Source organism: Anabrus simplex, chromosome 3 (genome assembly GCF_040414725.1).
Source record: "Anabrus simplex isolate iqAnaSimp1 chromosome 3, ASM4041472v1, whole genome shotgun sequence".
Classification (NCBI taxonomy): domain Eukaryota; kingdom Metazoa; phylum Arthropoda; class Insecta; order Orthoptera; family Tettigoniidae; genus Anabrus; species Anabrus simplex.
The window spans coordinates 355248262-355273966 of record NC_090267.1 but is presented as its reverse complement, the minus strand read 5'-3'; the positions used below and the strand labels follow the sequence as shown (position 1 = coordinate 355273966).

Here is a 25705-nt window from a genome sequence, read left to right as displayed (position 1 = left end):
TTTCCGCAGCTTCCTGTATAATTCTGGCGCTGTGGAAATCCTAACAATTTCAACAGGGACACAGGCTATCAATTAATACCTGGTTGCCAGCCAAAGGATTTACATAGATAGTTCCCTTCCCTGTCCCTACACTATTGTTATTTCGTTTCAGTGTTTTCCAAATTCGTATGTTCCTCATCACCAGATGTTTCATTCTATGCTTGTGTCAATGTCATACATTCATATGTGTGTACACGTTATGTGACCCTCTCAGACTTATTCTGATGGTTCCGTCAGCTTCTGCTTGTAACGCTAGCGCTGTACCGCGTCCGGTGAGCCATATGGTGAGGATTGAACGTACCACTTCCACTTCTATTATAACGTCTAAATTCAATCCTCATTGTTTGAGAAGCCTTTCTCGTGAACAGTCGAAATTTTCTTCTGAAGACGCAGAGCATAGTTCTCTGTGAAACGTAAAGAATTTCACCTTATTTTCTTGACACGGTATAAGCCCAATGTGTATAAGTACGGGCCGTGAAAGCATCAGTGGCAACAATAATTATTATTATTATTAAATTTAGTTTATTCTTCCATCCGAGGCTTGTTCTTAGAATGTAATAATAATAATAATGTTATTTGTTTTACGTCCCACTAACTACTTTTTAAGGTCTTCGGAGACGCCGAGGTGCCGGAATTTAGTCCCGCAGGAGTTCTTTAACGTGCCAGTAAATATACCGACACGGGGCTGTCGTATTGTTCTTAGAATGAAAACAGCACATAATAATCTTCTTTTGACTTGCTAATAACTCATCGGAGGATTTTCTTTCGGGGTTTATTCCCTTAGCCTTTGAAGATCCCTCCTATTCCCACAAGGCAGTGGATTCCTTTTACACTATACCGAGACGGACGGGTTGCCTCCTCCGCCAGTTCAGCTGTATTGAAAACTTCCATTTTTTGCCTTTACTGTCATCAAGGTCTTCACACGTATCCCTGTGCACGGGGCCCATTTTATACCCCATGGGATTGGGTCCCCACCAGAACTTGGCCGATGCCATAGCTTCGACTGCAGTACTATTGCCCACCACTGCGGCATGGACGCGCATGACAGGATTTATCCATGTAAACACAGATCATTTCTGACATCTCTTGGACCGGATTAGGGAGACTGTCTGATGCTATCTCCAAGGCTCTAAAAATTCATATCGTCAATTATCATCAGCAGAGTAAGGCCGATTCTCCACGAGCAGGTAAAACGCCGCTGTTCGCCCGCTACAAACCTGCTTGCGGAACAGAACTATGGGGTATTTGTAGAGTTGTCTACACGGGCGGTTTGCACACCACGGGTGGACGCGTCCATGAGCAGGCAGGCGGGTCTAACGCCAGCAGAGGCGTTATTCCCGCTAGCGGTAGAGCAGCGAATCATACTCAACGTGGCAGCAGCGAGCAGTTCACCCGCCTCAGTTGCACGATAGGAACTGCCTGAAGTGTAGTATATTCTTTACTAGCTGATGTACCTGTGCTTCGCTATGGAATTCTACATTGTATACAGAATTCTAGGTTAGGTAGCGTACACGTTGTGAGCAAGATTGTATTAAATTCCATAGCTCTTAACGTTACCCCTAGAAACGCGACGGGGAAGTCACCAAACGTCTGTTCTCATATGAAGACTGGATTAGGGAATATCCATTGTAACGGTAGGCCCGCTTGCCTACCATCAGTCACAATCAAGTTGGGGAGCATTAAAATGGCAGACACCCAATCTCCACCTGCCTTTTTACATCCTCAGAAAGACTGTCTTAGTCATTTTCCCAACTGAAATGAACGTAGGTCATTACGATGGTGTCAGTAGAAATGACATGATTAAAAGCAATGTTTTCATATGAAATACTCGACCAAACGAAATACCACGCATTTCCTCACTTTTAACGAACAGTACTACTCTCCCGATCTAACAATCCAAATTTTCAGAGCTGGAATGACCAAACCGCAGACAATCGTGATCCGTGAACACTCTTCATCTTTTTTTCGACGGGGGTGGTTTTTAAAATAATTTGTTGGGGGTGGGAGGTCGAATAGTGGAAAGTCCCAGGGCAAAAACTATGCCCTTTTACTGCTCTGTTTCCTAGGAATACACTAATTAGAAAATCGCAATTCACTACACTGGCGGGGGAAGAACCTATCTGACTTGGAGGCAAATTCTTCCTCAAAGCCAGAGGAGAAAGCCCCCCTTCACTGCTAATTTGGAATAAAATGAATATAAATTTAATAAAAGGGAAGCGGAAGAAGCTTTTTCCTAAGAAACGGCTCTTTTCAGGGTTGAATTTTGAATTGAATTGAATTGTAGTGCTATAATTTGGAGTAGACCTAAATTGTAATTCTAGACCAGGTCCTACTACTACTACTACTACTACTAACTGGGTCTGTGCCTTAAATGTGCACATTGCTCATTCAAAACAGCGCGTCAGATTAGGGATCGAATAGCTGGAATACTATGATGAACCAATGTGTTACGTACTAGCATTATCAGGAAATCTAGAGGAATGGAATGCTAAAGGAGGACATTTTCTAACTCCCCAGCTATTTCCCGCCAATATTCAGTCAGGCTGTTATACTCCGTACACAGCAGTAATCCCATCTATCGGAGTTGAGTGGCAGCATAAGAGACAAAGAACATCACAACAAACAGTGGTCAATATAATGTTATTGTTGATGAATGTTATGCGCTTTCGATATTGTAGGCCTTCACATTTAGTTTTCTTCCGACTCTGAAATACCACTCTTATCACAGTCGGTGTGTTAAAACTGAATAAAACATGAAGGTAAGGGTGTATTCTGCTCAAAGGCAGGTTCGAACCTCCGCAGAGGTGTGCCTGAGCCGGAGTTTACGTGCGGTAGGGTGGCCAGTTCTTTTCTGCTCCTCCATTCCCTTACCCCCACCAACAACATGTGGCAACCCATCCAAATCTTGATCATGGCCAATGTTGCTTAACTTTGGAGATCTCACGGGATCTGGTGTTCCAACACGGCTATGGCTGTTGGCAATAAAACATAAATGATCGGAAATTGTATTCTCTCTAACTTTTGTTATGGAGTACTTTTCGATAAGACCAATAACTTATTGTAGGTATTTAAACAATACATTTTAGGTGCCTTTTCCTAAACTGCAATTTCATCCAGGGTGAATGAAATTGTTTTTTGCTTAGACTGTAGTTTTTTATTCCCCGACTCTATGTACAGATTTTTATTATATTCTATTAACCCATTTTCTCGTGGTTCGGTGTTGATATGGACTTAGTATGACCGGTGCTGATGATTGCTGGACTGGCCACTGCTTAGTTCGATCTGTCCAAGTTTCTGCTCCGTAAGTTGTTATGGGTACGTAATACATCTTGTGCACAGTGTCTTTTGCTTCCATTGGCACATCTTTGTCCCATAACATGTTTCTTACACCATGATAGAAACAGCTTCGAGCTTGAATCCTCTTACTAATCTCAGTATCCAGGCGAGCATTCACCATTAATTCACTCCTCAGATATTTGAACGTCTCCACTACTTTCAGGGGCTTGTCTGCAAGTCTAATCTGACCTTTCCGTTCTTTATCCCCTCTAGTCATAACAAGAGTTTTACTCGTTTCTTCACTTATTTTCAATCCACATTCTTTGATCTTCCCATTCACCACATCCAACCGTTCTTGAACCTTTATATCCTCTTCTCCCCAAATCACAATATCATCTGCAAATAACATGTTCATTTCTCTTCCTCCATATGTTGCTTTTGCTGTTCTCATGATGTCATCTATTACTATTGTAAACAGGATTGGCGATAGTCCTGGGGCACTGTCATATATGCCTTTTCAGTGTCAATGAATGTCATCACCATATCATTTCCATACTCCCATTGCTTTTCCATTGGGCTTACTGCCTGTGTACTTTCAAAAAGTCAAATAAATAATTAAACACTTCCCTGTCTCAGCCCACTAGTGATTTTGAACCAACTTGTCCTGCCAACTTGTTTGCATGCAACTACAACATTCCTTATACATTGCCATGATCATTTTTATTAATCCCTGCTAATTCCTTTTTGCATCAGACTGCCCCAAACTTTAGTCCTGGGGCACTGTCATATATGCCTTTTCAGTGTCAATGAATGTCATCACCATATCATTTCCATACTCCCATTGCTTTTCCATTAGTTGTCTCATAATGAAAATGGGCTCTATTGTTGACCTTCCACTTCTGAAACCAAACTGATTTTTCTGTATCTGATTTTCAACACTCAACCTTATCCTACTTTCCGGTATCATCTCCATTGTCTTACCAACATGGGATATCAGTGTAATTTCCCTGTAGTTCTTCAATACTTTCTTATTGCCTTTCTTGAAAATTGGGATGATTATTCCTTTTTGCCAATCCTCAGGGAACTCCTTATTCTCCCAAACACTCCTGAGTACTTGATATGTCCACTGCAGGCCTACAGCTCCAGCTGCCTTTATCATCTCCACTGAAATTTCATCTATTCCAGCCATCTATTCATCTATTCTTACTGCCATTTCAATTTCATTCATTGTAATTTCTTTATCCATTTCTTCATCAACTAAATTGCCTTTCCTGGTCGTCCATTGATCTGCCTCTTTTACCCATCAAAGATTTGATCTTGGTTTTTCCAGTTCCCTTTCCGATATCCACGATTTTGCTTGAGGAGGGATTGGTGGATCTGATAGGGTTGTGCTAATTCTAAGAAATATTACCTTGGAATTTTGGTATGTACAGGTAAGTATAACTTGCCCTCCTTCATCTTCACCTCCCAAATGCTTATCCTTGTCAGTATTATGGTTCTGGAGGCTCAACAAAAATGTCAACATCGCCATTGATGTCCTGATTATAGACTACTTAGTCAAGAGCCTCGGCCGACGAGATACTGCTCCTAATAAAACAGAAAGAAATATCTATTAGACAGTGTCACATAATAGAAATGCGTAGGATTGCCATATGACGATCACCTAAATAAAACAGTCCTAGCATGGTTACTGCTGGTTTGAATCACTGTAAATACTCACAAAGAATGAATTGATATATCTAAAACAATAATTTGAAGTATATATGCTTATGCAATTCAGTGTCCTTTATTTTGCACATTGTCACAGAGTTGGATGTTCACACACCACCACACATTATAGTAAGACAGGGCAAATGAAACTGACTTTCAGTCTGCATAGTTAACACCTTACACCCTGTGGGTGGGGGATGCAGACGAAGAATACACACACTGTATCCCCTGCCTGTCGTAAGAGGCAACTAAAAGGGGCCCAAGGGTCTCGCAACTTGGGAGCGTGGGGTGGCGACCACTGGACCCTTAGCTGAGTCCTGGCATTGCTTACACTTACTTGTGCCAGGCTCCTCACATTCATCTATCCTGTCCAACCTTCCTTGGTGAACTCTTGTTCTTTTCCGACCCCAACGGTATAAGAGCATTCGAGGCCTAGGGAGTCTTTAATTTTCACAGCCTTCATGGCCCTTGCTTCGTCTTTTACTTAATTTCTCGAAGTGATGGATCCCTTCTTTTTGTTCTTTTTTCTTTCTGCCTGTCCCCTGTGGGTGGGGGGCTGCAGACGAAAAATACACCCTCGGTATCCCCTGACTGTTGTGTGAGGCAACTAAAAGGGGCGACCAAGGGATGATGTATTAGGACCATGAAACTACTTTTGATTAGTACCATCACGCGGGGAACACCATGGGTCGCCTTTACTTGCGAGTAGTACCACTATATTAGGTACACAGTAGGTTTGTGATTAGTAGCAGCAAAGAGTGGTTCACTGTGGGTTTCCAGCACCCGTGATTAGTACCATTGTGAGAAACACCACGGGTCTGGGCATTGCCTGTGATTAGTACCACTATATGAGCGACACCGTGGGTCTGCGTTGCCTATGAGTGGCCCCAGTATGTGAGAAAGACCATAGGTCTGCGTTACCTGTACGACGTACAATACTTGTGGGTAGTACCATCATGTGTGGAACACCGTGAGTCTATGCTACTTTTGATTAGTACCCCAACATGACAGATACCATGGTTCTACTTTACTAGCGACAAGTACCATTGTGAGGGGCTGTTGACCTGGATTTTAGACCCCTTTGGACAGCAAGCATCCTCGATTCAGGACTGTGCTTTAGAAGTGGTTCCTAGATCAGTAATACTATTTTTGATAGTTTTTGGGTCAGATCCACTGATTGTTTTCAATTCACATCCATCCATTCATTCTTCATGACATTTTTTATTTTGGTCAGTGGGTGATTTTGATCTTTTAATTTGTCATTTTATTTCGTATCATTAGGAGCCAATGACCTAGATCTTAGGCCCCTTTAAACAGCAAGCATCATCATCACCATCATCATCATCAGTTAACACCTTCATGCACTGAACGATCACTTTTGCCCCATTCTTACAATTGTTAAAGCTCTTGGAGGACGTTGTAATAACACAGCGATATTTATTGCGCTAATGGGTTACCGTTAAAGAAGTCTGGCTGATTGGCTCAGGCAGTAGTGTGCTGGCTTTCTGAGTGCAAAAGATGACTGGTCTGATCCCAACTCAGTCTGGTGGTATTTGATGGTGCTCAAATATGTCAGTAGGTCTACCAACACATAGAAGTACCCCAGCTGGACAAATTTGTGGTACCTCAAACTAAAACCCATAAATGGTATCTAAATCAAACTATTATTACAGTCTTTTTCTTCCTGGCATTTTTCCGCTGGTGCAGGGTCCACTGTTTTAATCTTGGCTTGCCATTTTGCACAATCTTGGGCACCGTGTGGTCTACATTTAAGAGTATTCATATCAGCATTTACTGTGTCATGCCAGTGATGCTTTGGATGTCCACATGGATGTTGCTCTTTAACTTCAAAGGAATGGGTGAAATTGGCAACTGTTCCAGATGCGGCATGCAAGACTTGACCATACCACTGGAGACGCTTTTCCCATGCTTTCTCAGTGATGCAGGCAGTGCCTATTTGCTGGTGAACAGTGTTGTTTCTGACATCATGCAGGAGTGTGCTATCGCTTGATGAATGGAGCATATGCATTTATGCGTTGTGTAATTGGCACTCCATAGCTGTCAGCTGGTCGACATTCAGAGCTGTATAAAGCAACAGGACGTACTACCATGCGGTATATTTTGGGCTTCAGATGTAGTGGCATCCTTTTGTCACAGAGTACACCTTTGACTTTCCTCCATCTCATTAACCATGAACCTACTACGCTGGCGTAGCAGGGGGAGAGGTGATACTCCCACATAGTGCGTCCAAGGTGGCGGATAGATGGGAGGGGGGAAGGGTCCTCACCGGCTTGCCGGCAGACTTGAGCAAAATAAAATAGCTCTCACAGACCAAACACACAACCCCTGTGGGTGGGGAACACAGACGAATACACCCGCGGTACCCCCTGCCTGTTGTAAGAAGAAAAACATTCTGCTCTGAAGTGGAAATATTTCTTTCAATCTGTCCAAACCATCCCAACTTCACTCTAATATCAGATAACTTTTCTTTCAAGTTAGAGATCTAGTACAAGAGTTGTGAGTTTTGTTTCTGGAGTTGTGAATTTAAACCCTGGACCACATTCATTATGTCAGCAAACATAGCTTTAATCCTAAACACCTCTCCGGATATTGAAGATCCTCCCTTCATGATTTTACCACCTTAAAAGTCATCAGATGATATAGATGTTGATTCTCATAGGGAATCTGAAATATTTGTCCTGAATGAGCAAATTTATAATACCAATATAAATGGTCCGTTTTTGGACATTATAAATTTTCCAGCTAGCTCATTCTTGGTTGCCAGCGTTTCGCCCTCGTGTGCTAGGGTGGACTCATCAGTTGGTACCTAGCACACCTACCAATACGCTGGCTAGTGCATACCGTGGAGGCCACTGCGTAGGCTAACTGGAGCCACCGGCAGTGCCAATGCACTAAGAGACTTTGTCTCATCACTAAAAATTGATGCCTGCTTAGCCATCAGATGATATAGATGTTGATTCCCATAGGGAATCTGAAACATTTGTCCTGAATGAGCAAATTTATAATACCAATATAAATGGTCCGTTATTGGACATCTATATCATCTGATGGCTAAGCAGGCATCAATTTATTGTGATGAGACAAAGTCTCTTAGTGCATTGGCACTGCCGGTGGGTCCAGTTAGCCTACGCAGTGGCCTCCACGGTATGCACTAGCCAGCGTATTGGTAGGTGTGCTAGGTACCAACTGATGAGCCCAACCTAGCACACGAGGGCGAAACGCTGGCAACCAAGAATGAGCTAGCTGGAAAATTTATAATGTCCAATAACGGACCATTTATATTGGTATTATAAATTTGCTCATTCAGGACAAATATTTCAGATTCCCTATGGGAATCGACATCTATATTATCTGATGGCTAAGCAGGCATCAATTTTTAGTGATGAGACAGTCTTTTAGTGCATTGGCACTGCCGGTGGCTCCAGTTAGCCTACGCAGTGGCCTCCACGGTATGCACTAGCCAGCGTATTGGTAGGTGTGCTAGGTACCAACTGATGAGCCCACCCTAGCACACGAGGGCGAAACGCTGGCAACCAAGAATGAGCTAGCTGGAAAATTTATAATGTCCAATAACGGACCATTTATATTGGTATTACCTTAAAAGTCGTCGCACACAATACTCAAAATTGCTCTTCACTGTCAACAATAACCTAACCACAATGTGAGTTGACCGAGTACCGTACCACCGAAGATGCTGAAGCTATAGGTTAAGTTCCTTTGACGTAGAGTGTTGTATAGTCCTGTCACGGTTGCCAATTTGTAGTACAGCATCTTTTTTTCTGGCTCGCTCCATGTGTCAGGGGAATATACACGGAAGGTGATAGTGCGGCTGGGTGACTCATATGCTGAGAGAGATATTGCTTCATGGCCGGCTAAGGTGATGTAATGCAGTACGGTAGCGATAACCATTGCTTCACAGGAATAGTTTAGTTCAACATCTGTGGTATTGGTAGTGTGTTCAATGTGTTTGCTTCAAAATAGCGTCGTTTCTTTAGGAATATTAAAGTAATCATGTGTTTAACGAGTGATGTATACAGCAGAACAGTGTATTCATTATGTTGTGCTAAGCGAGGCATTCTTCTTATACAGAGTGCCGCTTTCGCTTCATTCGCAAGTTTCCTGGTATCCTCCCTCTCCATAGGAGTACGGTACGTAAATTAGTAAAGAAGTTCCACACCACCGGGTCCATTCTTAACAAGAAATAATGCAGGAGATGAACCGTTTTAACAGAGGAAAAGCTTGACGAAATAGCTCTCTTGGAAAGAACGCCAACAAATCCCTGTTTCGTCTTGCCTACAAGCTAATGTGTCATTATCTTTTGCCCACAAAGCAACAAAACTATTAAAAGCAAAACCGTACAAACCCACCCCTGCCCAATATTTAAGAGGACCTGACAGTTTTGCTAGGGTTCGGTATTGTAACTGGTTGCTTCATTCAGTTCACGATGGGTATGTTGACCCAGAACTTTTATTTTATAGTGATGAAGCATGGCTACACTTAAGTGGCTGTGTAAATAGTCAAAACTATAGCTACTGGTGTGCAGAAAATGCCCACCAGCTGCATGTCCATCCACTTCATGATGTAAAGGTAGGATTTGGTGCGCAATAAGTGCTCGCAGAATTATAGGGCCTATATTTTTCCATGAAACAATAAATGTTGATCGATGTATAGACCTCATTCTCAGAGCATTCTTTCAAGAGCTGACGGAAGAAGAAAGGAGTAATGGTTACTTCATGCAGGTGAATGAGACTGCACACACACTGCTAATCGGTGTGAGGTAATACGGGAAGTTTTCGAAGATCGTGTGGTTTTATCCCCCTAGATCTCCTTATTTAAATCCCTGTGATTATTACCTGTGGGGGATGCTGAAGGTAAAATTGTATTTGAACAACCCTCACACAAGAGAACAAGAGACACAAGTTATTTCGAACATCACACGGGCTGAGATTCGCCAAGTGTCTGCAAACCTATTTACGAGGTGTCAGGGTGTGTTTGACAGCTGCGGGACAATGTTTTGAACATCAAATGTAATACCAGGTAGGTTTTAGACCTAATAGTTCCCCTAGAAATGGATTTCTATAAGTGTGAATTGCTGTGAGTAGTGGGGAGGAAAAGCGTGCATTATACTGACTAGCGGCGGAGTGTCATTGCGCCAGTCGTGGCGTGGTGCTGCGGAACAAGCTAAAATAATGACCCTTTAGTATGCCGCAATGTAGTTAAATAATAATACCTCTACTATCACTGACTACACTCATATATACATATTTACTCTCAACACAAATACAATATCACAAATACTGTATATACACAGTAATTTACAATCAATCTGCGAAGCAGTACCAGTATGGAATGACCTTGTGTATGATAGCTCGCTTATCAAGAACTGACTGTCCTCACATCACTCTTACTAAACCACGATTGATCTGCCAACGCAGTATCAACAACTCAACTCCATAACAACTCACTGCCGATCCTCAACCTTGCAGTATCAAAACAGCTGAGCAACAGTACCACCACCAACTGACATCTCTGTACAGCTTGTATATTATTATTTCCTGACTGATTCATCGTCGCCGAGCCAAAACTAATGGACATAAAGAAATGATTTTTGGGGATACATTTATATTACAGTAAAGGTTCTCACTAAGGAAGGATTTTTGGACATTCTGTTGCTAACGGGATAAGAAGGGGGGTGAATTTTTAAAATGAGTATATCTGTATGTCAAAAACCTAATAGTGTTAAGACATGAAAATTGGTATTCTTTTTCCAGAAAATCCAGAAAAATGGATTCAAGCCATTTTATGAGGATACCTATATCTCAGAAACTGAAGATGTTATAGATGTGAAAATTGATATGTGGAATCTCCTTTAAAAGTAAAGAAACTTTTGGGGGGGAATCCACTTAAAGGGGCCGGGGGTGAATTTTAAAACGAGTATATCAGAAAACCTTAACATGTTTCAGACTTACACCATCTGTACAGTGTATCATGCTAATCATATAACCATCTCTTCATTTTCAGTTTGTATATATATTTCAGAGTTTTAATAAATAAGAACAACTGATGTGACAGTAATATCAGTTGGATTTCCAAATTGTCCAACTGTTTTGCACTGCTATTAGAGGTTACAGAAGTGGATAAGTTATGCCATGAATTTAGAGATGGCATAAATGAGACAGTAGTAACCATTTGCCCAAAAGTTGAAAGAAAGCACCACCAGAAATGGATTTCCAGTGAGACAGTAGACCTAATACAAAACACAATCAGACCAAATACGGCAACTATGCTCTTCAACATTGTGTTCGATTGTATTATCGGGAAGAGTATAGAAAACAGAACATAACTGACATGTGTCACAAAAGGGTTATCGTTCAAAGGTGCAAATTATGCCAACGGTATAGAACTAACAAAATGAGTTCAAATAGGGCTGAAGTAAGAGAGAAGTCTTCTTTTATAATAGAGCAGCTGGCATGGAGGACACTGCTGGATGTGGTGATCAAAGAAGTTAATTCACAACTCTAGAAATGCTCATTGGTAAACGCAAATATATTATATGATTTTTCACGAGAGTTTAATCCTGATGTAAACAAGGCATGTCCACGCTTCAGCCAGAGAAAGAGTTGTGATTCGCTGAGCGTGTAGTATCGACCTCCGCCCCGTCAACGTCTCGTGTTCGGACATACAGTGCTGTGCATATTACCTAAAATAGACGAGGAACAGTTTTTGGGCTGTGCGAAACTAAACAGAGGGGTCTGAAGGGAGATCTACTGCTGAAGATTAGGGCCTACATTATTTATTTATTCATTTCTGAATATTAAAGAAAGCTATCGTAGGCTAGAGCACAAAATTACACACGTATGAAGATTTATCTTAGGACAGCTATTTGAAATGTCCGCCTGGTAGACTGTAACCTAATAGAATACCAAATTTCGAGTTGAAATATATATTTCTTATGTTTTAGAGTTCCTATCCTGGTAGAGCATATAGCATGATTGGACATGTCAGACGGAACTGTTGATAATTCTGTAACAACATCTATCGAAAAGAAACAACTAAAAAAGACAAGATACACAGGCAGTTGCGGTCTTAACAAAGTAAGAAGTCCATGCATACTGTATATGCTTACCTTGCTTAGTCGTCCTGCAGGGGCTCAATTCCTTCCATATCACACAATGTATCTCCTCCATTCTCATTACTGTCACTGTCTGATGAGTCGCTACTACTCTGGCCGCTATCAGTGATGATAAATCTCTCGGCAATTTCATCTGTTAGGCCATCTAGCTCCCACATCTGGTCTTCTTCTTTCGTTGCATTTCTAATGCAGTCCTTCCAGTTATCTGCTGTCACATTTTCAAGGGCTGTGCAAAGTAAAGCTCTTACGTCTTGTAGCTTGAAGGTCGTGTTGTTTCTCGCAACGTAACCCTTCACTTGACTCCATATCTGTTCAATGGGATTCAGAGTGCAATGGTAGGGTGGAAGTCGTAGCACGCAGTGGCCCGCTTTCTGTGCTCTTTCGTCGCAAATATATTTGTCATACTGGTCTCGCACTGACCTCACCCATTCAATGAGTTCTGCTTTGACCATATCAGCCTTGTATTCTACTTGGTGACTGTTGAGCCAAGCAATGATCTGGTCTTTCCGCATTGCCATTGTAGGGATTCGTTCCACTTTAACAGAATGGTAAAATGCATTGTCCATTACAATCACGCTGCCGGGTTCGAGTTTCAGTAGGATAGACGAAAACCACGATAAAAAAACGTCGCCTGTCATTTCTTCATGTTACTCTCATGTCGTTTTAGATTCAAACACGAGAGCTCCACCTTCCACAAAACCAGGGTCACTACCTACATGAACAATGATAAGCCTTTTGCCTTTCTCAGTCGGCTGCTTCAGGCCAGTTGAAAGTCCAGAAACAAAGGCCTGTTTCTTGGATTTAACAGTGGAATCAACCCATACTTTCGAAGTTACGTGTCCTTCGTTAAGCCACGTTTCATCCAAGTAATAAATTTTGCGACCTTCTGCACGATATCTCCTAATTTCACGCAAATACTTCTGTCTCCACAATACAATATCCTCCCTATCCATTAACACAGGTTTACGTTCTCTTTTAACAAACTGGAACCCTATGTCCTTTAAAAGTCTGTACAATGTAGTTAAACTGAAGGTGGGTAAAGTTTTATCTTTATTCACACTGTCTAATACTTTGCGTAAAGTAGGTGGTTCATTCCGAAAAAAGAATTCATGAATTTTCCTTCTAATACCACTTTTGACGATATCGTACTTCTAGACTCTTTGAGGTCGTTTACGTTCCTTTCCCGGCGTTGTTAATTTCCCTGTCTTTCTAAACTCTGTCCGCATGTTATGAACCGAACTAGCCGACACACCACACAACTCTGCACTTAGTTTCTCTACCTCTTTTACGGCTAAACCTGGATTCTGTTCACTTATTTTATTAAAAACATTCACAACGCACTGTCTATGGTCACTTCTGAGCGGTTTTCCTCTTTTGTGCTTCCCTTCACGTGATGGTCCTACCTCTTGCTCCATTTCTCTCACTGTGAATACTGACACTGACAGCTGCTGCAAGATGCAACACCTTATCTCCACGCTGTACAGCTTGGGACTTTCCCTCACTATGAGAAGACTTCCTGCATTACACCACGCCTTCTACCTTCATATCTTGTTATTTAATCATCGTTTTATTTTTAAAAATATAGATACACACCGGTATATATGACAACCATATTTTAATTTGATTACGTACTCTTTCAGACTATCCAAATGTAATAAACTAAGATAAAATTAAATTAATGCGACGTACTAATTTTCTTCAAGCTCGCATACAGTCCAGTGAGTGCGACGGTTGCTTCTCCAATCAACTACGTCTGTGTCCACGTGCAAAGCAGAGGTGCTCCGCCTATTTGTTTACATCAGGATTAAACTCTCATGAAAAATCATATAATAACAGCTTTTGAGATGAAAGCAAAAAGATTGTTAAATTGAAGGAGGTAAAATTTAAATGGTGGACACAATTCTTTGACTCATTGCTAAATTGTGAACCACGTATCCAGCTAGACCCCATTGTGGCTATTGAACTACCGCCATCAAATCTGGTCATCACAGACGCTCCAGCTAAGGTGGAAATTGGACAAGCTGTAAAACAACTAAAGAATGACAAGGCCACTGGACCAGATAAATGTTGCAGTTGAGGGCCATCAAGGCAGGCGGCACTGTGATTGTGGATATCTTAAACAAGCTATTTGCCATAAACTAGATTGAACACAGTGTATCATCAGATTGAAAGTAGCACTCCTCCAGAAACGAGAAGAAACGGTGCAAATATTACTGAGGCATCAGTTTACTCTGGGTTGTGAGCAACAATGTGGCTTCGGACCTGGCAGAGATTGTATTGATCAAATCTTCTCAGTCTGACAGGTCCTAGAAGAGCGCATAAGATGCAGCAAAAGAACCATCACAGTATTGATTGATTTCAAAAACACTTTTAATATTATTCACAGGAACTCAGTGTGGAAGGCTATGCTTGTAATTGGCATAACAAAACAAGATAGTAAATCAGAGTAGAAGCACCACAGACCATTTTTTCAGTGTATACAGGAGTGCAACAAGGATGTATATTTAGTCCCATGCTCTTAAATGTTGTTATAGTTTGTATTATGGGAAAGAGTATGGATAATACAACAGAAATTACATTTGGCACAGATGGGTTATCGTTCAAAGTTGCAAATTATGCCGACAATATAGTTGCAATGGAAGAAACTGAGGCATCAGTGTAGACACTGCTGTACGAGTGCAAACATGATCACCTCACAACAGTCCCATCGGAGGGCTACTTGCTACTTACACGTTTTGTAGATCTTTGTTTAGAAAGTAAATTTGTGGTTGAATTCTGTCTTGTGTTTCCCCATTGCTGAGAATCTTCTGCATTTGATGATAAATGCAGGAAGACCCAAGTGCATTGGCACAGATCAGAGTAAAGTACAACTGACTTTAAATGGTGAATGTGTTGAACAAGTAGATGGTTCACGTATCTGGTTTTCCTGATCTTAGACTTGAAGGTGGCTGTCACAAGTGAGATCACTGCCTGGATTGGCAATGCCCAGGTAGGATTTAACAGTTTAAAGTGGTGTTTGTGGAAGAGCAAACCCTTCAGTCTGAAGACCAAAATGAGAGTTTATAAGGGTGCTGCTCTTCTAATTCTTCTGTATGGTTCCAACCTGGACATTCTTAGCTGTGGACATGTGTAAGCTGGAAGTTTTTCAGATGCATTGTTTACGTTGTAATCTTGGGATCTTGCTGTCAGACTGTTTATGGTATTCACAGATTAGCCAGACATGTTCTGATCAGCTAGTCATCAAGAATACAATTAGAGAGATCAGAAAGTTGCAACTCGGTTGGTGTGGACTTATCTTCAGTATGAAGGAAACTTGACTTTCAAAACAACTATTGAATTGTTTATCACAAATGAATTTCATTTCTGTTCCATATTGACTCGCAATTTACAGAACAAAGAATTTCCACAAGAAATTTTGTTTAAATAAACATCCACCTGTTTAATACTGTACAACTAATTTAGTTCAAAAATAGTCGATTAATCCCATATTAGGACATGTTTTAATCCTTAATCAGCTAACATCAGCATTAAAAATTAAGAGTACCAAGACATTTAATCACAAGTAAAACACACATATACATTTTTAAAAATCTTATAAATAATTGTAGTTTTGCATCTAAGAAGGATAAAGCACAACTAATTTTTTTATGTTAATTTGAAAAGCACAATAAACAACATATAAGGGTAGTTTAATAAAAAATGAAACAGAAGGACAGATTTAGAACATCTTTAAAACTTCTTGCTGATTACTGTCGAAAAGGATGAAAAAAAAAAAAAAGATAAAAATTGATGCTGATGGTGTTCAATACAAAGCAGTAAAACCACTGGTGAAGAGATTGAAGCTAAAATGTTCCTTTATTATGACTAAACATAACCATCATTATGTAATACTATTGCTACTTCTTCAATATGGAACAATTGGGAGTATCATTGTTTGAAATCCAAACAATTTTATAAAAGTGATCTGAAAAAAGGAAAGAGAAACAAATAGGGAACGGGAACAATAGACGTGGAATAAAACTAAGTGAATAAATTAATTAAAACTGCACACTGAATTATCCTCACGCCTTTAAGCATACAGGTACACACTCAAGTGATGTTGTCATTCTATTTCATCTCATTTCGTACCATTAGGGGCCTATGACCTAGATGTTAGCCCCCTTTAAACAACAAGCATCATCATCGATGAGGAACCTAGTAAGTGATGACATCAAGCTTTTCTTCAATCACGTACGACGCAAAGCGGGTTACGTTGTCACGGTAAGCTCAAGGTCATGTTTAAATGCTATTGAAACCACTCCATACTGGGATTATTGCGGTATCAAAGCATGGCAATGTTGAGCCTCAGGATGAAGAGAAGATTCGCACTCAATGAACCAATTTACCACAATCGAGAGTGTCCTGGATGGATGAAAAAGATAAAACAGATGAAAGTCGCGAGGATGTGCAAATTCTTCATCTTCCTTAGCACATAATGTCCAACATTACAAAACCCTTGCAAGATAAATTACATTAGATCTGTTTGAACAATACATTATTGTGAACTGCTGGCTAGTATATGAATATGATTAACTTGTTTCAGAATCAACAATTACAGTGCCTGGTATTTCTGTAGCTATAGCAGCAGGATACGTGTGTGCATGCGTGCGCGCACGTGTGTGAGTGAGAGAGAGAGAGAGAGAGAGATATAAGGCTGGTTAGAACATATCTCTTCTCCAGCTAGTGAAATTTCAGCATTGTCTTCATTCGTTTTCAAGATCGAGGAGCCCTCAGATACCTGAAATCATTGTTTGTGGCACTTCTGCTGTGCACAATGGAATTTGTCACCTCTGCTTGCCCCGAAGACAGTTACTAAAAATGTGTACATTTTTTTTCTGAAAGACAGGTTTATGAGTGAAATTTAGTGTAGAAAGTGTAAAGATGGCAAACTACCTCTTTTTCTACTCCTAAAACGTCTGAGACCTCTATTAGACAACATTGCTACGAGCCACTCTGGTAGAAGAGAGTAAGTTTTGGAACTTGGTCAGAAGCCCCTCAATAGGAAATTTTAAAACTTTAGTGACCTATCCAAGTCAGTGAAGCACCACTCTATAAATAAGGTACTGCAAATACTCGCATAAACATTCAGCTCTTTTTATTTAGGATATAATTTACTTATTGACATATATGGTAATGCAAACACAAGGATGCAAGAATGCAATCCTAGTGGTTGAATGGTGAACTAGGATGCTACCTTTTTTCATTAGTGCATTTCAAGGCCTTGTATTACAGCTACTAAGTTTATCTATTCAGACGACATTGCACTAGTAGCTCAAAGCAGAAATTTTGAGGAAGGAGAAGGCATTCTTTCAGCAGACTGGGTCAAAATGGCAACATTTTTCAAGTCTTAGCTTTTGATCTCAAGTGCTTCTAAGACCGAGGTTTCATGTTTTCATCTCAGCAACCGACTAGCAAATTACGAGCCATCTGTTTTATTCCTTGGTGAAAAACTAAAGTACAACCCGTTCCCGAAATATCTAGGATTCACACTGGACAGAACTCGGAGCTACAAAGAACATCTCACCAAGCTCTCTCACAAAATCGCTACAAGGAATAACATCCTGCACAAGCTTTGTGGCAGTTCCTGGGGAGCCTCGGCTGACTGCTTACGATTAACGGGTATCAGTCTTGTCTACTCCGCAGCGGAATACTGTGCCCCGGTATGGCTGGAAAGTGCACATGTGCATAAAGTAGATACTAAGCTGAATGATACCATGCGCTGCATAACTGGTACTGTAAAGTCAACACCTCGCCACTGGTTACCCGTACTTAGTCATATCCCACCACCCCACCTGAGGAGAAAGGAAGCTTTGCTGAGAGAAGCAAAGATGATCTGGTCATCTCCCTCATTACCAGTTCACCAGGAATTTTGTTACCCATCGCCACGACGACTTCGATCTAGGAGACCAGCAAGTGTACTGGCCGGCCAGCTTTTGAGGGATAATTTCAATCTAAAGGAGAGTTGGTGGGATGAGTGGTCAATTTCAACATCTGGAACAAATGCTCATGACCTAAGTTCAACCCAGAAAATGAAGGGATTCGACCTCCCAAGAAAACTATGGGGTCGCCTCAACAGACTGAGAACTGGGCATGGACGCTGCAATTTGTTACGCCATAAGTGGGGTTGGATGGATTCTCCTGTGTGTGAATGCAGTGAAAAGGAGCATACCATGGATCATGTCATCCTGCGCTGCCCTCTTCATGCCTACTCCGGAAGCCCCAGCGACCTGTTTCATCTTTCAGAAAGTGCTGTAGAGTGGCTGAAACACTTGGACCTGGACTTATAAATTTGTAGTTATAATCACCATACGATTAAATAAATAAATATGTAAATATATGATAGCATAAGCAACGATAATGACAGATGTTGGATAAACTAACCAGAAGGCCACGTATTTGTTGAGCAGTAATCGGAGCAAAAGGGGGACATATAGACAAGCACAGAATTTGAACAGTGTAGCTCCAAAAGTTTTTTTCTGAAGCATAAATTGCTTTTTAGTATTTCAGTTTGTGTGTAATGGATCCCTGTTTGTATTTTTATTTAAAATATGAGGCATTCCCAACCAGAAGGGTGAACTCAACAAATGCATGAAATTAATATCTTATGAAATATGACATGTCTCAATGGACTACCTAAGGAACTTGGATGTCAGTGTATGAACTGCATGTATATTTACATAAATACATGTGTATTTTGCTGTGTACATACTGGTATACTGCCATATGCTGAATAATAATAACTGGGTATTCCTCTTCATTATGTCAAAAGAACTTGCCCATTTCCAGTTACTCAGCATTACCTTGTTAACATAAAATTGTCAGGGCAAGATAAGAGATACTAAAGCAGATTGATGTCAGGATGTACAAGGTCATGTTTTTGTATTCTCATTTTGATAGTGAAAACAGACTGAAGAAGTTACACAAAATATCCAGTTGAATGTAGTCATTGGTTTGATTTAGTGGAACCAGGTAGCATGTTAATCATTATGCGTTGAGGAACCAAAAACTGATGTGTTCTTTTGCACTTGCCAATAACCAGGAAAATGGCCTTGGTATTTTAAACATGTAATGTATATTGTGTAAATTTTGGAATATATCTTATGTTATTTAGTATGACCAGTATTTTACATATTTCATAAAATTCTTTGTTTCTGTCATTTTACAGATTTGGGTTGAGCAACAGATTTGATGCCGAGTTCCCAAATGGACTAGTTTCACGTGTTGCTCCTGAAGAGTACAAGGCTACTGTAATGAGAGTGAACAGTGTTCTGAAGAAAACCCTTCCTGTCAATGTGAAGTGGCTTTTCTGTGGCTGTGTTTGTTGCTGCTGCACTCTGGGCTGTTCACTATGGCCTGTCATCTGCCTCAGTAAAAGGGTAAGTTCATAGCTCAAATATGTGTAATTGTCAGCTAAATAATGTGCACTTTGTGTATAGGAAAACGTGTTAATTATTAATTTATTTAATTAATTAGTTTATTTATTTATTTACCAAGCTCGATAGCTGCAGTCGCTTAAGTGCGGCCAGTATCCAGTATTCGGGAGATCGTAGGTTCGAACTCCACTGTCGGCAGCCCTGAAGATGGTTTTCCATGGTTTCCCATTTTCACATCAGGCAAATGCTGGGGCTGTACCTTAATTGAGGCCACGGCTGCTTCCGTCCCACTCCTAGCTCTTTCCTGCCTCATCGTCGCCATAAGACCTATCTGCATCAGTGCGACGTAAAGCAAATAACAATAATAATATTTATTAATTTATTTATTATGGGCTGCAACGTTGGACAAAGTGTAATATTTTCTTATATAATATGAATGAAAATGGAACATTGCAGTTTAAAAGTACAGTCTTAAATCAGTCCTTTTAGTGAAAATACTTGTGGAAAATATTGTGTTGACAGCAAATTTAAGTTTTCCTGCAGAAAAATTGCAGTGAATGTGTGAATTATTTACTGGCCATAAATTCTTTATCCGTTTTCCACCTGAAACATTTTCTAATGACTTAAAAAAGTTTTTATTGAATAAGTTTTCCCATTATTTGGTACAAAGGAATGATGACACTAAATTTTGCTTCATAACTAATTGAGCCACTGAGAGCCAAAGTGATAGGAAATGTTAATTTTGAAGTTCTCAGTGCACTCACAATGCATGAAAATTTGTTAAGGGGAAGTGACATAACGATAATACCCACTGGAGTCATTTCAAAGCGCTAGATGCATTCTTCCACTCACGCCAGAGTGAAATGCAAGTTATGAGTTTCATTATTGTCTGTATTGACAACTGATCATTATCAAAGGGTAGAGAAGGGTCCACCTATTCAATACCATAAGCTTGTATATTGTCTTATAAAACTGCGACTATTTTAGACTCCATATATATTGGGCATCTTCAGCCACGCTACAGTTTGAAGATATATGCACACATATAACCAATAATAAACACTTTGGTATGCCACAATTTACAATACCATACAATACGTCTTCCAATTGTAGCATGGCTGAAGATGACCCAATATATCAAAACAGGAACCATTCGAATACGCCTGCAATTGCCCATGATCGAAATGGAGACTGCACGGCCTGTTTCATATGTTTAAATTGTGCACGTTATAGTCTGTGATGCTACGCGTGCTGCTAGCAAGCTCGGCTGCAGCTTTTCGAGGCACGACCGCGACGTCACCGAACACGTGGTCTACATGCCAGACGGAATGATCTAGAAGCTTTTTCCTATCTCCGCTTCCTGATGAGATAACAGCAAATGGACAATGGGATCATGTAGCTGCCAATAACAAATAGCTCGTACTGAAATTGCAAGTTGATAGTTGCATTATTCACAGAGATATTAAGATATTAAAATGTTGGGTGATATCCATCATGTTCAGTTAAATAATTATAATTATATAAAAGGCTAGCCTGAAAACTCAACGACACACAGCGACCTACAGCAGAGACCGGTGGAGTTCTGCTGCTTGACGTAATACTGGCGAGGGTGATTTAACTTAGTGCGTGGAGTGTCAAGTTCCGAACGTCTACAACTTTGAACTCAACATCAGCGAGGCACAGCCTAGGTGAGAACTTCAACTGTGACAGCAGTATAACTCTAACATTTTTCGTCCACTTCTAATGGACTTACTTAAAAGCATTCAAACACTTTTAACATTTTATGTTGCTTGCTTGAAAACACGTGTCATACTTTGGACATATTATTTTTGTGCTGTGTGCTACAGAACTGGCAGTATACAACATAACTTACAATTTAATGAGACTGTGACCAGCTGTTTAGGACTGTTTATTAAAATTACATGCCCATTATTTCACGTAAGGGAACATAGACCATGAAACAGAGCATAATACTTTTTTGCTAGTTGCTTTACGTCGCACCGACAGATAGGTCTTATGGCGATAATGGGACAGGAAAGGTCTAGGAATGGGAAGGAAGCGGCCGTGGCCTTAATTAAGGTACACCACGAACCTAAGACGCTGGCGTAGCAGGAGGAGAGGTGATACTCCCACGTGGCGCATCCCAGGTGGCGGATAGGGGGATCCTAACCTGCTTGCCGGTGGACTTGAGGGGTATAAAATACCTCTCGCGGACCAAACACACTACCCCCTGCGGGTGGGGGACGCACATGTAGAATACACCCGCGGTATCCTCTGCCTGTCGTGAGAGGCGACTAAAAGGGGAGACCAAGGGATGATTGAATTAGAACCATGAAACTACTTTTGATTCGTACCATCACGCGGGGAACACCATCGGTTGCCTGTACTTGCGAGTAGTACCACTATATTAGGTACGAAATAGGTTTGTGATTAGTAGCAGTATAGAACCTGGTCTGGGGGTTTTCCAGTACCCGTGCGTCATACCCATGTGAGCAACACCGCGGGTCTGCGCGTTGCCTGTGAGTTGTACCACTATGAGCGACACCGTGGGTCTGCGTTGCCTGTGATTAGTACCCACTATGTGAGGAACACCATGGGGCCCGTGGGACCGGCATCCGTGACTAGTACACCTAGGTGAGGAAATTCATCGGTTTGCGTTGGCTATGAGTGGTGCCATTCTGTGAGAAACACCATAGGTCTGCGTTACCTGTACGAAGTACAATACTTGTGAGTAGTACCATCTTGTGTGGAACACCGTGAGTCTTCGCTACTTTTGATTAGTACCCCAACATGACAAATACCATGGTTCTACTTTACTCGCGACATGTACCATTCTGTGGGGCCTTATTAGACATGAATTTTGCACCCCTTTAGGCATCAAGCATCATTGTGCTTTATGAGTGGTCCCTTGGTCAGTAAGACCTTTATTTATGATCTTTTTTTTTGAGTCTGATCCACTGTTTTGTTTGTTTGTTTTTTGTTTTTGTTGTGTTCATGTCCATCCATTCATTCTTCATGACATATTTTATTTTGGTCAGTGGATTAATTTGAACTTTGTTACTTCATTTCGTACCATTAGGGGCCGATGACATCGATGTTAGGCCCCTTTAAACAAGCATCATCATCATCATCATCATCATCAATTAAGGTACAGCCCCAGCATTTGCCTGGTGTGAAAATGGGAAACCATGGGAAGAGCATAATACTTTATAGCGTGTCAGATAGACAATAGACTGTTTCTCGAACTGCAACGGCCCAAGGACACAAGAAATGAATACAGCAAAATAACAAAAAAACATCAAAGCACAAAATTACTTACCTTGGGGCAGTAGCATAATGAACATAAAACGTGAAAGGGGACCAGGAAAATAGAGAGGCAAGAGGTCAGAATCTTAAATAAACACTTAACTAATTGCCAGATTAAAGTAACACTACCAAATGAAGAGACCCAATTAGAATTGGAGTAAAATATTTACTTAACCCTTACAGTGCCAAGATGCCGATTCATCGGCTCGTACATTCTGTACGAAAAATGCCACGATGCCGATTTGATCGGCACCCTCTTATAGGTGGGGTAGTTGTGCAGTAAAGCGCTAGATTGCACCACAAATCAAGTAGAAAGAAGGTAGAATGTTTGTAATTCCTTCTTATGTCATTAGATGGCACTGACATAGCTTCATTTCTGCTAGTTTACTCGTCAATTGTGAGTGTATGATCTGTGAGCGCTTGACGTCTCTGATCCAATATGGCAGCCTCCTTGTTTATGTCCGCGTGTAATGTGATTTTTTCAATACTATTACGTTCTAATTGATGCATTTGAGTTATTTATCGTAATATATTTTATTATTATTTCTACTGAAGTTATAGTTACATTGCAATTTATTTAGGTCGTAATCATCATCATCATCATCATCATCAGTTTTCCACTCCAGTTGCCCGGGTGTGGTTTACGAACTCTCTCCACTTCTGTCTGTCCATGTACCACTCTTCTCTCAAGACGACATCCCAGCTGACTCTTCTTGTTCCTATGTACTCTTTCACTTGGTCCAGCCATCTCTTCCTAGGTCTTCCTACCGGTCGTTTTCCAACCACGACTGTGTGTAGCCATTGTTTTGCTGTCCTAGCGTCCATTCGTTTGACATGGCCAAACCATTTCAAACGGGCCCTTGTCACTTTTTCATTCAGGGATGGGTACACACCAGCTTCCTCCCTTATTCTTTCATTCCTTACCCTGTCCCTCTTTGTCTTCTGTACCATAGTTCGTAGGAACTTCATTTCTGCGGCTTGTAGTTTGCTATCCACTTGTTGGGTTGTTGTGCAGGTTTCTAGGCCATATGTTGTTATGGGGGTGAAGTATGATTGGAATAAAATCTGCTTTGATCTTACGGGAACTTGTTCGTTCCAGAGGAGGTTCCGATCTTGATGGTAAAACTGAGCTGATTTTTTAATGCGGTTGTTAATCTCATGCTGTATTCTGATATAACTTGAAATGCTGCACCCAAGATATTTATATTGGTCTACTGTTTCCAGCTGTGTACTTTCCAGCATTATTTTTCTGTTCTTCTTCTGCCTGTTGACAGACATAGTAACAGTTTTCGATTTATTTATTGTTAATCCGTGTGCTTTCAAATGTTCGTTCCAGGTGTTCAGCGTCTCTTGGACTTCGTTCTCTGTATTTCCCCAAATTATTACGTCATCTGCAAATGCATTGATGTCCATATTGTTCTTCTGCTTAAATTCTTTCATGACTTCATCCATGACAGTGATAAAAAGTAAGGGTGAAAGGGTACTGCCTTGTTGCACTCCTTCAGTGGTTTGGAAGCAATCGGAATTACCGTTTCCTATCTGTACGCAACTGCAGCAGTCTTCATAAAGCATTTTAACTGGATAAGCCCTTTGAGTACATTTTTCTTTCTTAAGCATTCCCATATAGTCTTCCTTGGAACACTATCAAATGCTTTTTCGAGATCCAAAAACACTAGTGTTAAGTCTTTGCCCTTCTCCCAATGCTTTTCTAACAGTATTCTAAGTGCAAATATGAGATCGCTAGTTGATCGGTGTTCTCTGAATCCATATTGTTCTTCCTGAAGTTGTGGTTCTGTTATTTTCCTTAGCCTTTTTTCAAGTATTTTCTCAAATATTTTCAAACCATGAGACAATAAACTGATCCCTCTATAATTGCTACATTTCTTCCGGCTTCCTTTTTTTGAAGAGAGGTATTATTATTCCCTTTATCCAATCATCTGGGACTTTCCTATCCTTCCATATTGCATTAATTACTCTATGAAGCCACTGTATTCCTATTGCACCAGTTGCTTTGATCATATCTGCACTGACTTCATCAAATCCTGTTGATCTTTCTTTGGGCATACTATTAAGGGCCATCTCTACTTCCTTCTATGTTGGTGGGCTCTCTTGGTCAGGCTCATCATTGCAGCTTAAACTGACCTGTGTGGTTACATCATTGGAGTCTTTCCCAGTACTGTTGTATAAATTATCGAAATAGGATTTCATGATCTTCCTTATTTCTGTTTCTTCCCTAACTATGTTACCATCTGGTTCCTCTATTGCTGTTATGTATTCATTGTCTCTTCTTATATTTCGTATTGTTCGGTAAAGTAGTTTAGAATTAGTTTTGCTGTCTTGCTCTAGTTTATCTGTGAAATCAGTCCAAGCTTTCTGTTTCTCTTTGGCCACAATTTTCTTTACTCATAGCTTCTGATCTCTGTATTTCTGCTGCAGTTCGTTTACTCTAGATTCATTCCTTTGACTTCCTTTTTGCATTTCTTTGTCTCTGGCTTTCCTGGTTTCATTTTTCGCTTTCACTGCAATCTTCACCCGATCGTTCCATCAAGGAGTTTTGCCTTCATTTTGCTATTAGTTTTACCACAAACTTCTACTGCAGCTCCGACAAAGCTTTCTTTGAATCTAGTCCACTCGATGTTGCCTTCTTGTAATGCATCTGATGGTAATTTATTGGTCACTTTTTTTGTGTATTCAACTTGTTTTTCTGCCTTCTTTAGCTCCCATGTCTTGATTTTTGGTGTCCTGTATTTCTGAGGTCTATAAATTTCAATGTGCTGTATTGTTGCGAGGAGAAGTCTGTGGTCACTGT

The 25705-nt window shown here is 40.6% G+C and overlaps 1 protein-coding gene across 2 annotated transcripts in view; it reads left to right on the top strand.

Annotated features, from left to right (window-relative positions):
- Window positions 1-25705, top strand: part of LOC136867334 (cysteine-rich hydrophobic domain-containing protein 2) — a 70648-nt gene that overhangs the window by 5909 nt on the left and 39034 nt on the right. For both annotated transcript variants that reach the window (XM_067144494.2, XM_067144495.1), the window contains exon 2: window positions 19383-19593. In XM_067144494.2, the coding sequence (XP_067000595.1) occupies window positions 19383-19593 (211 nt within the window). The remainder of the gene's footprint in view (window positions 1-19382; window positions 19594-25705) is intronic.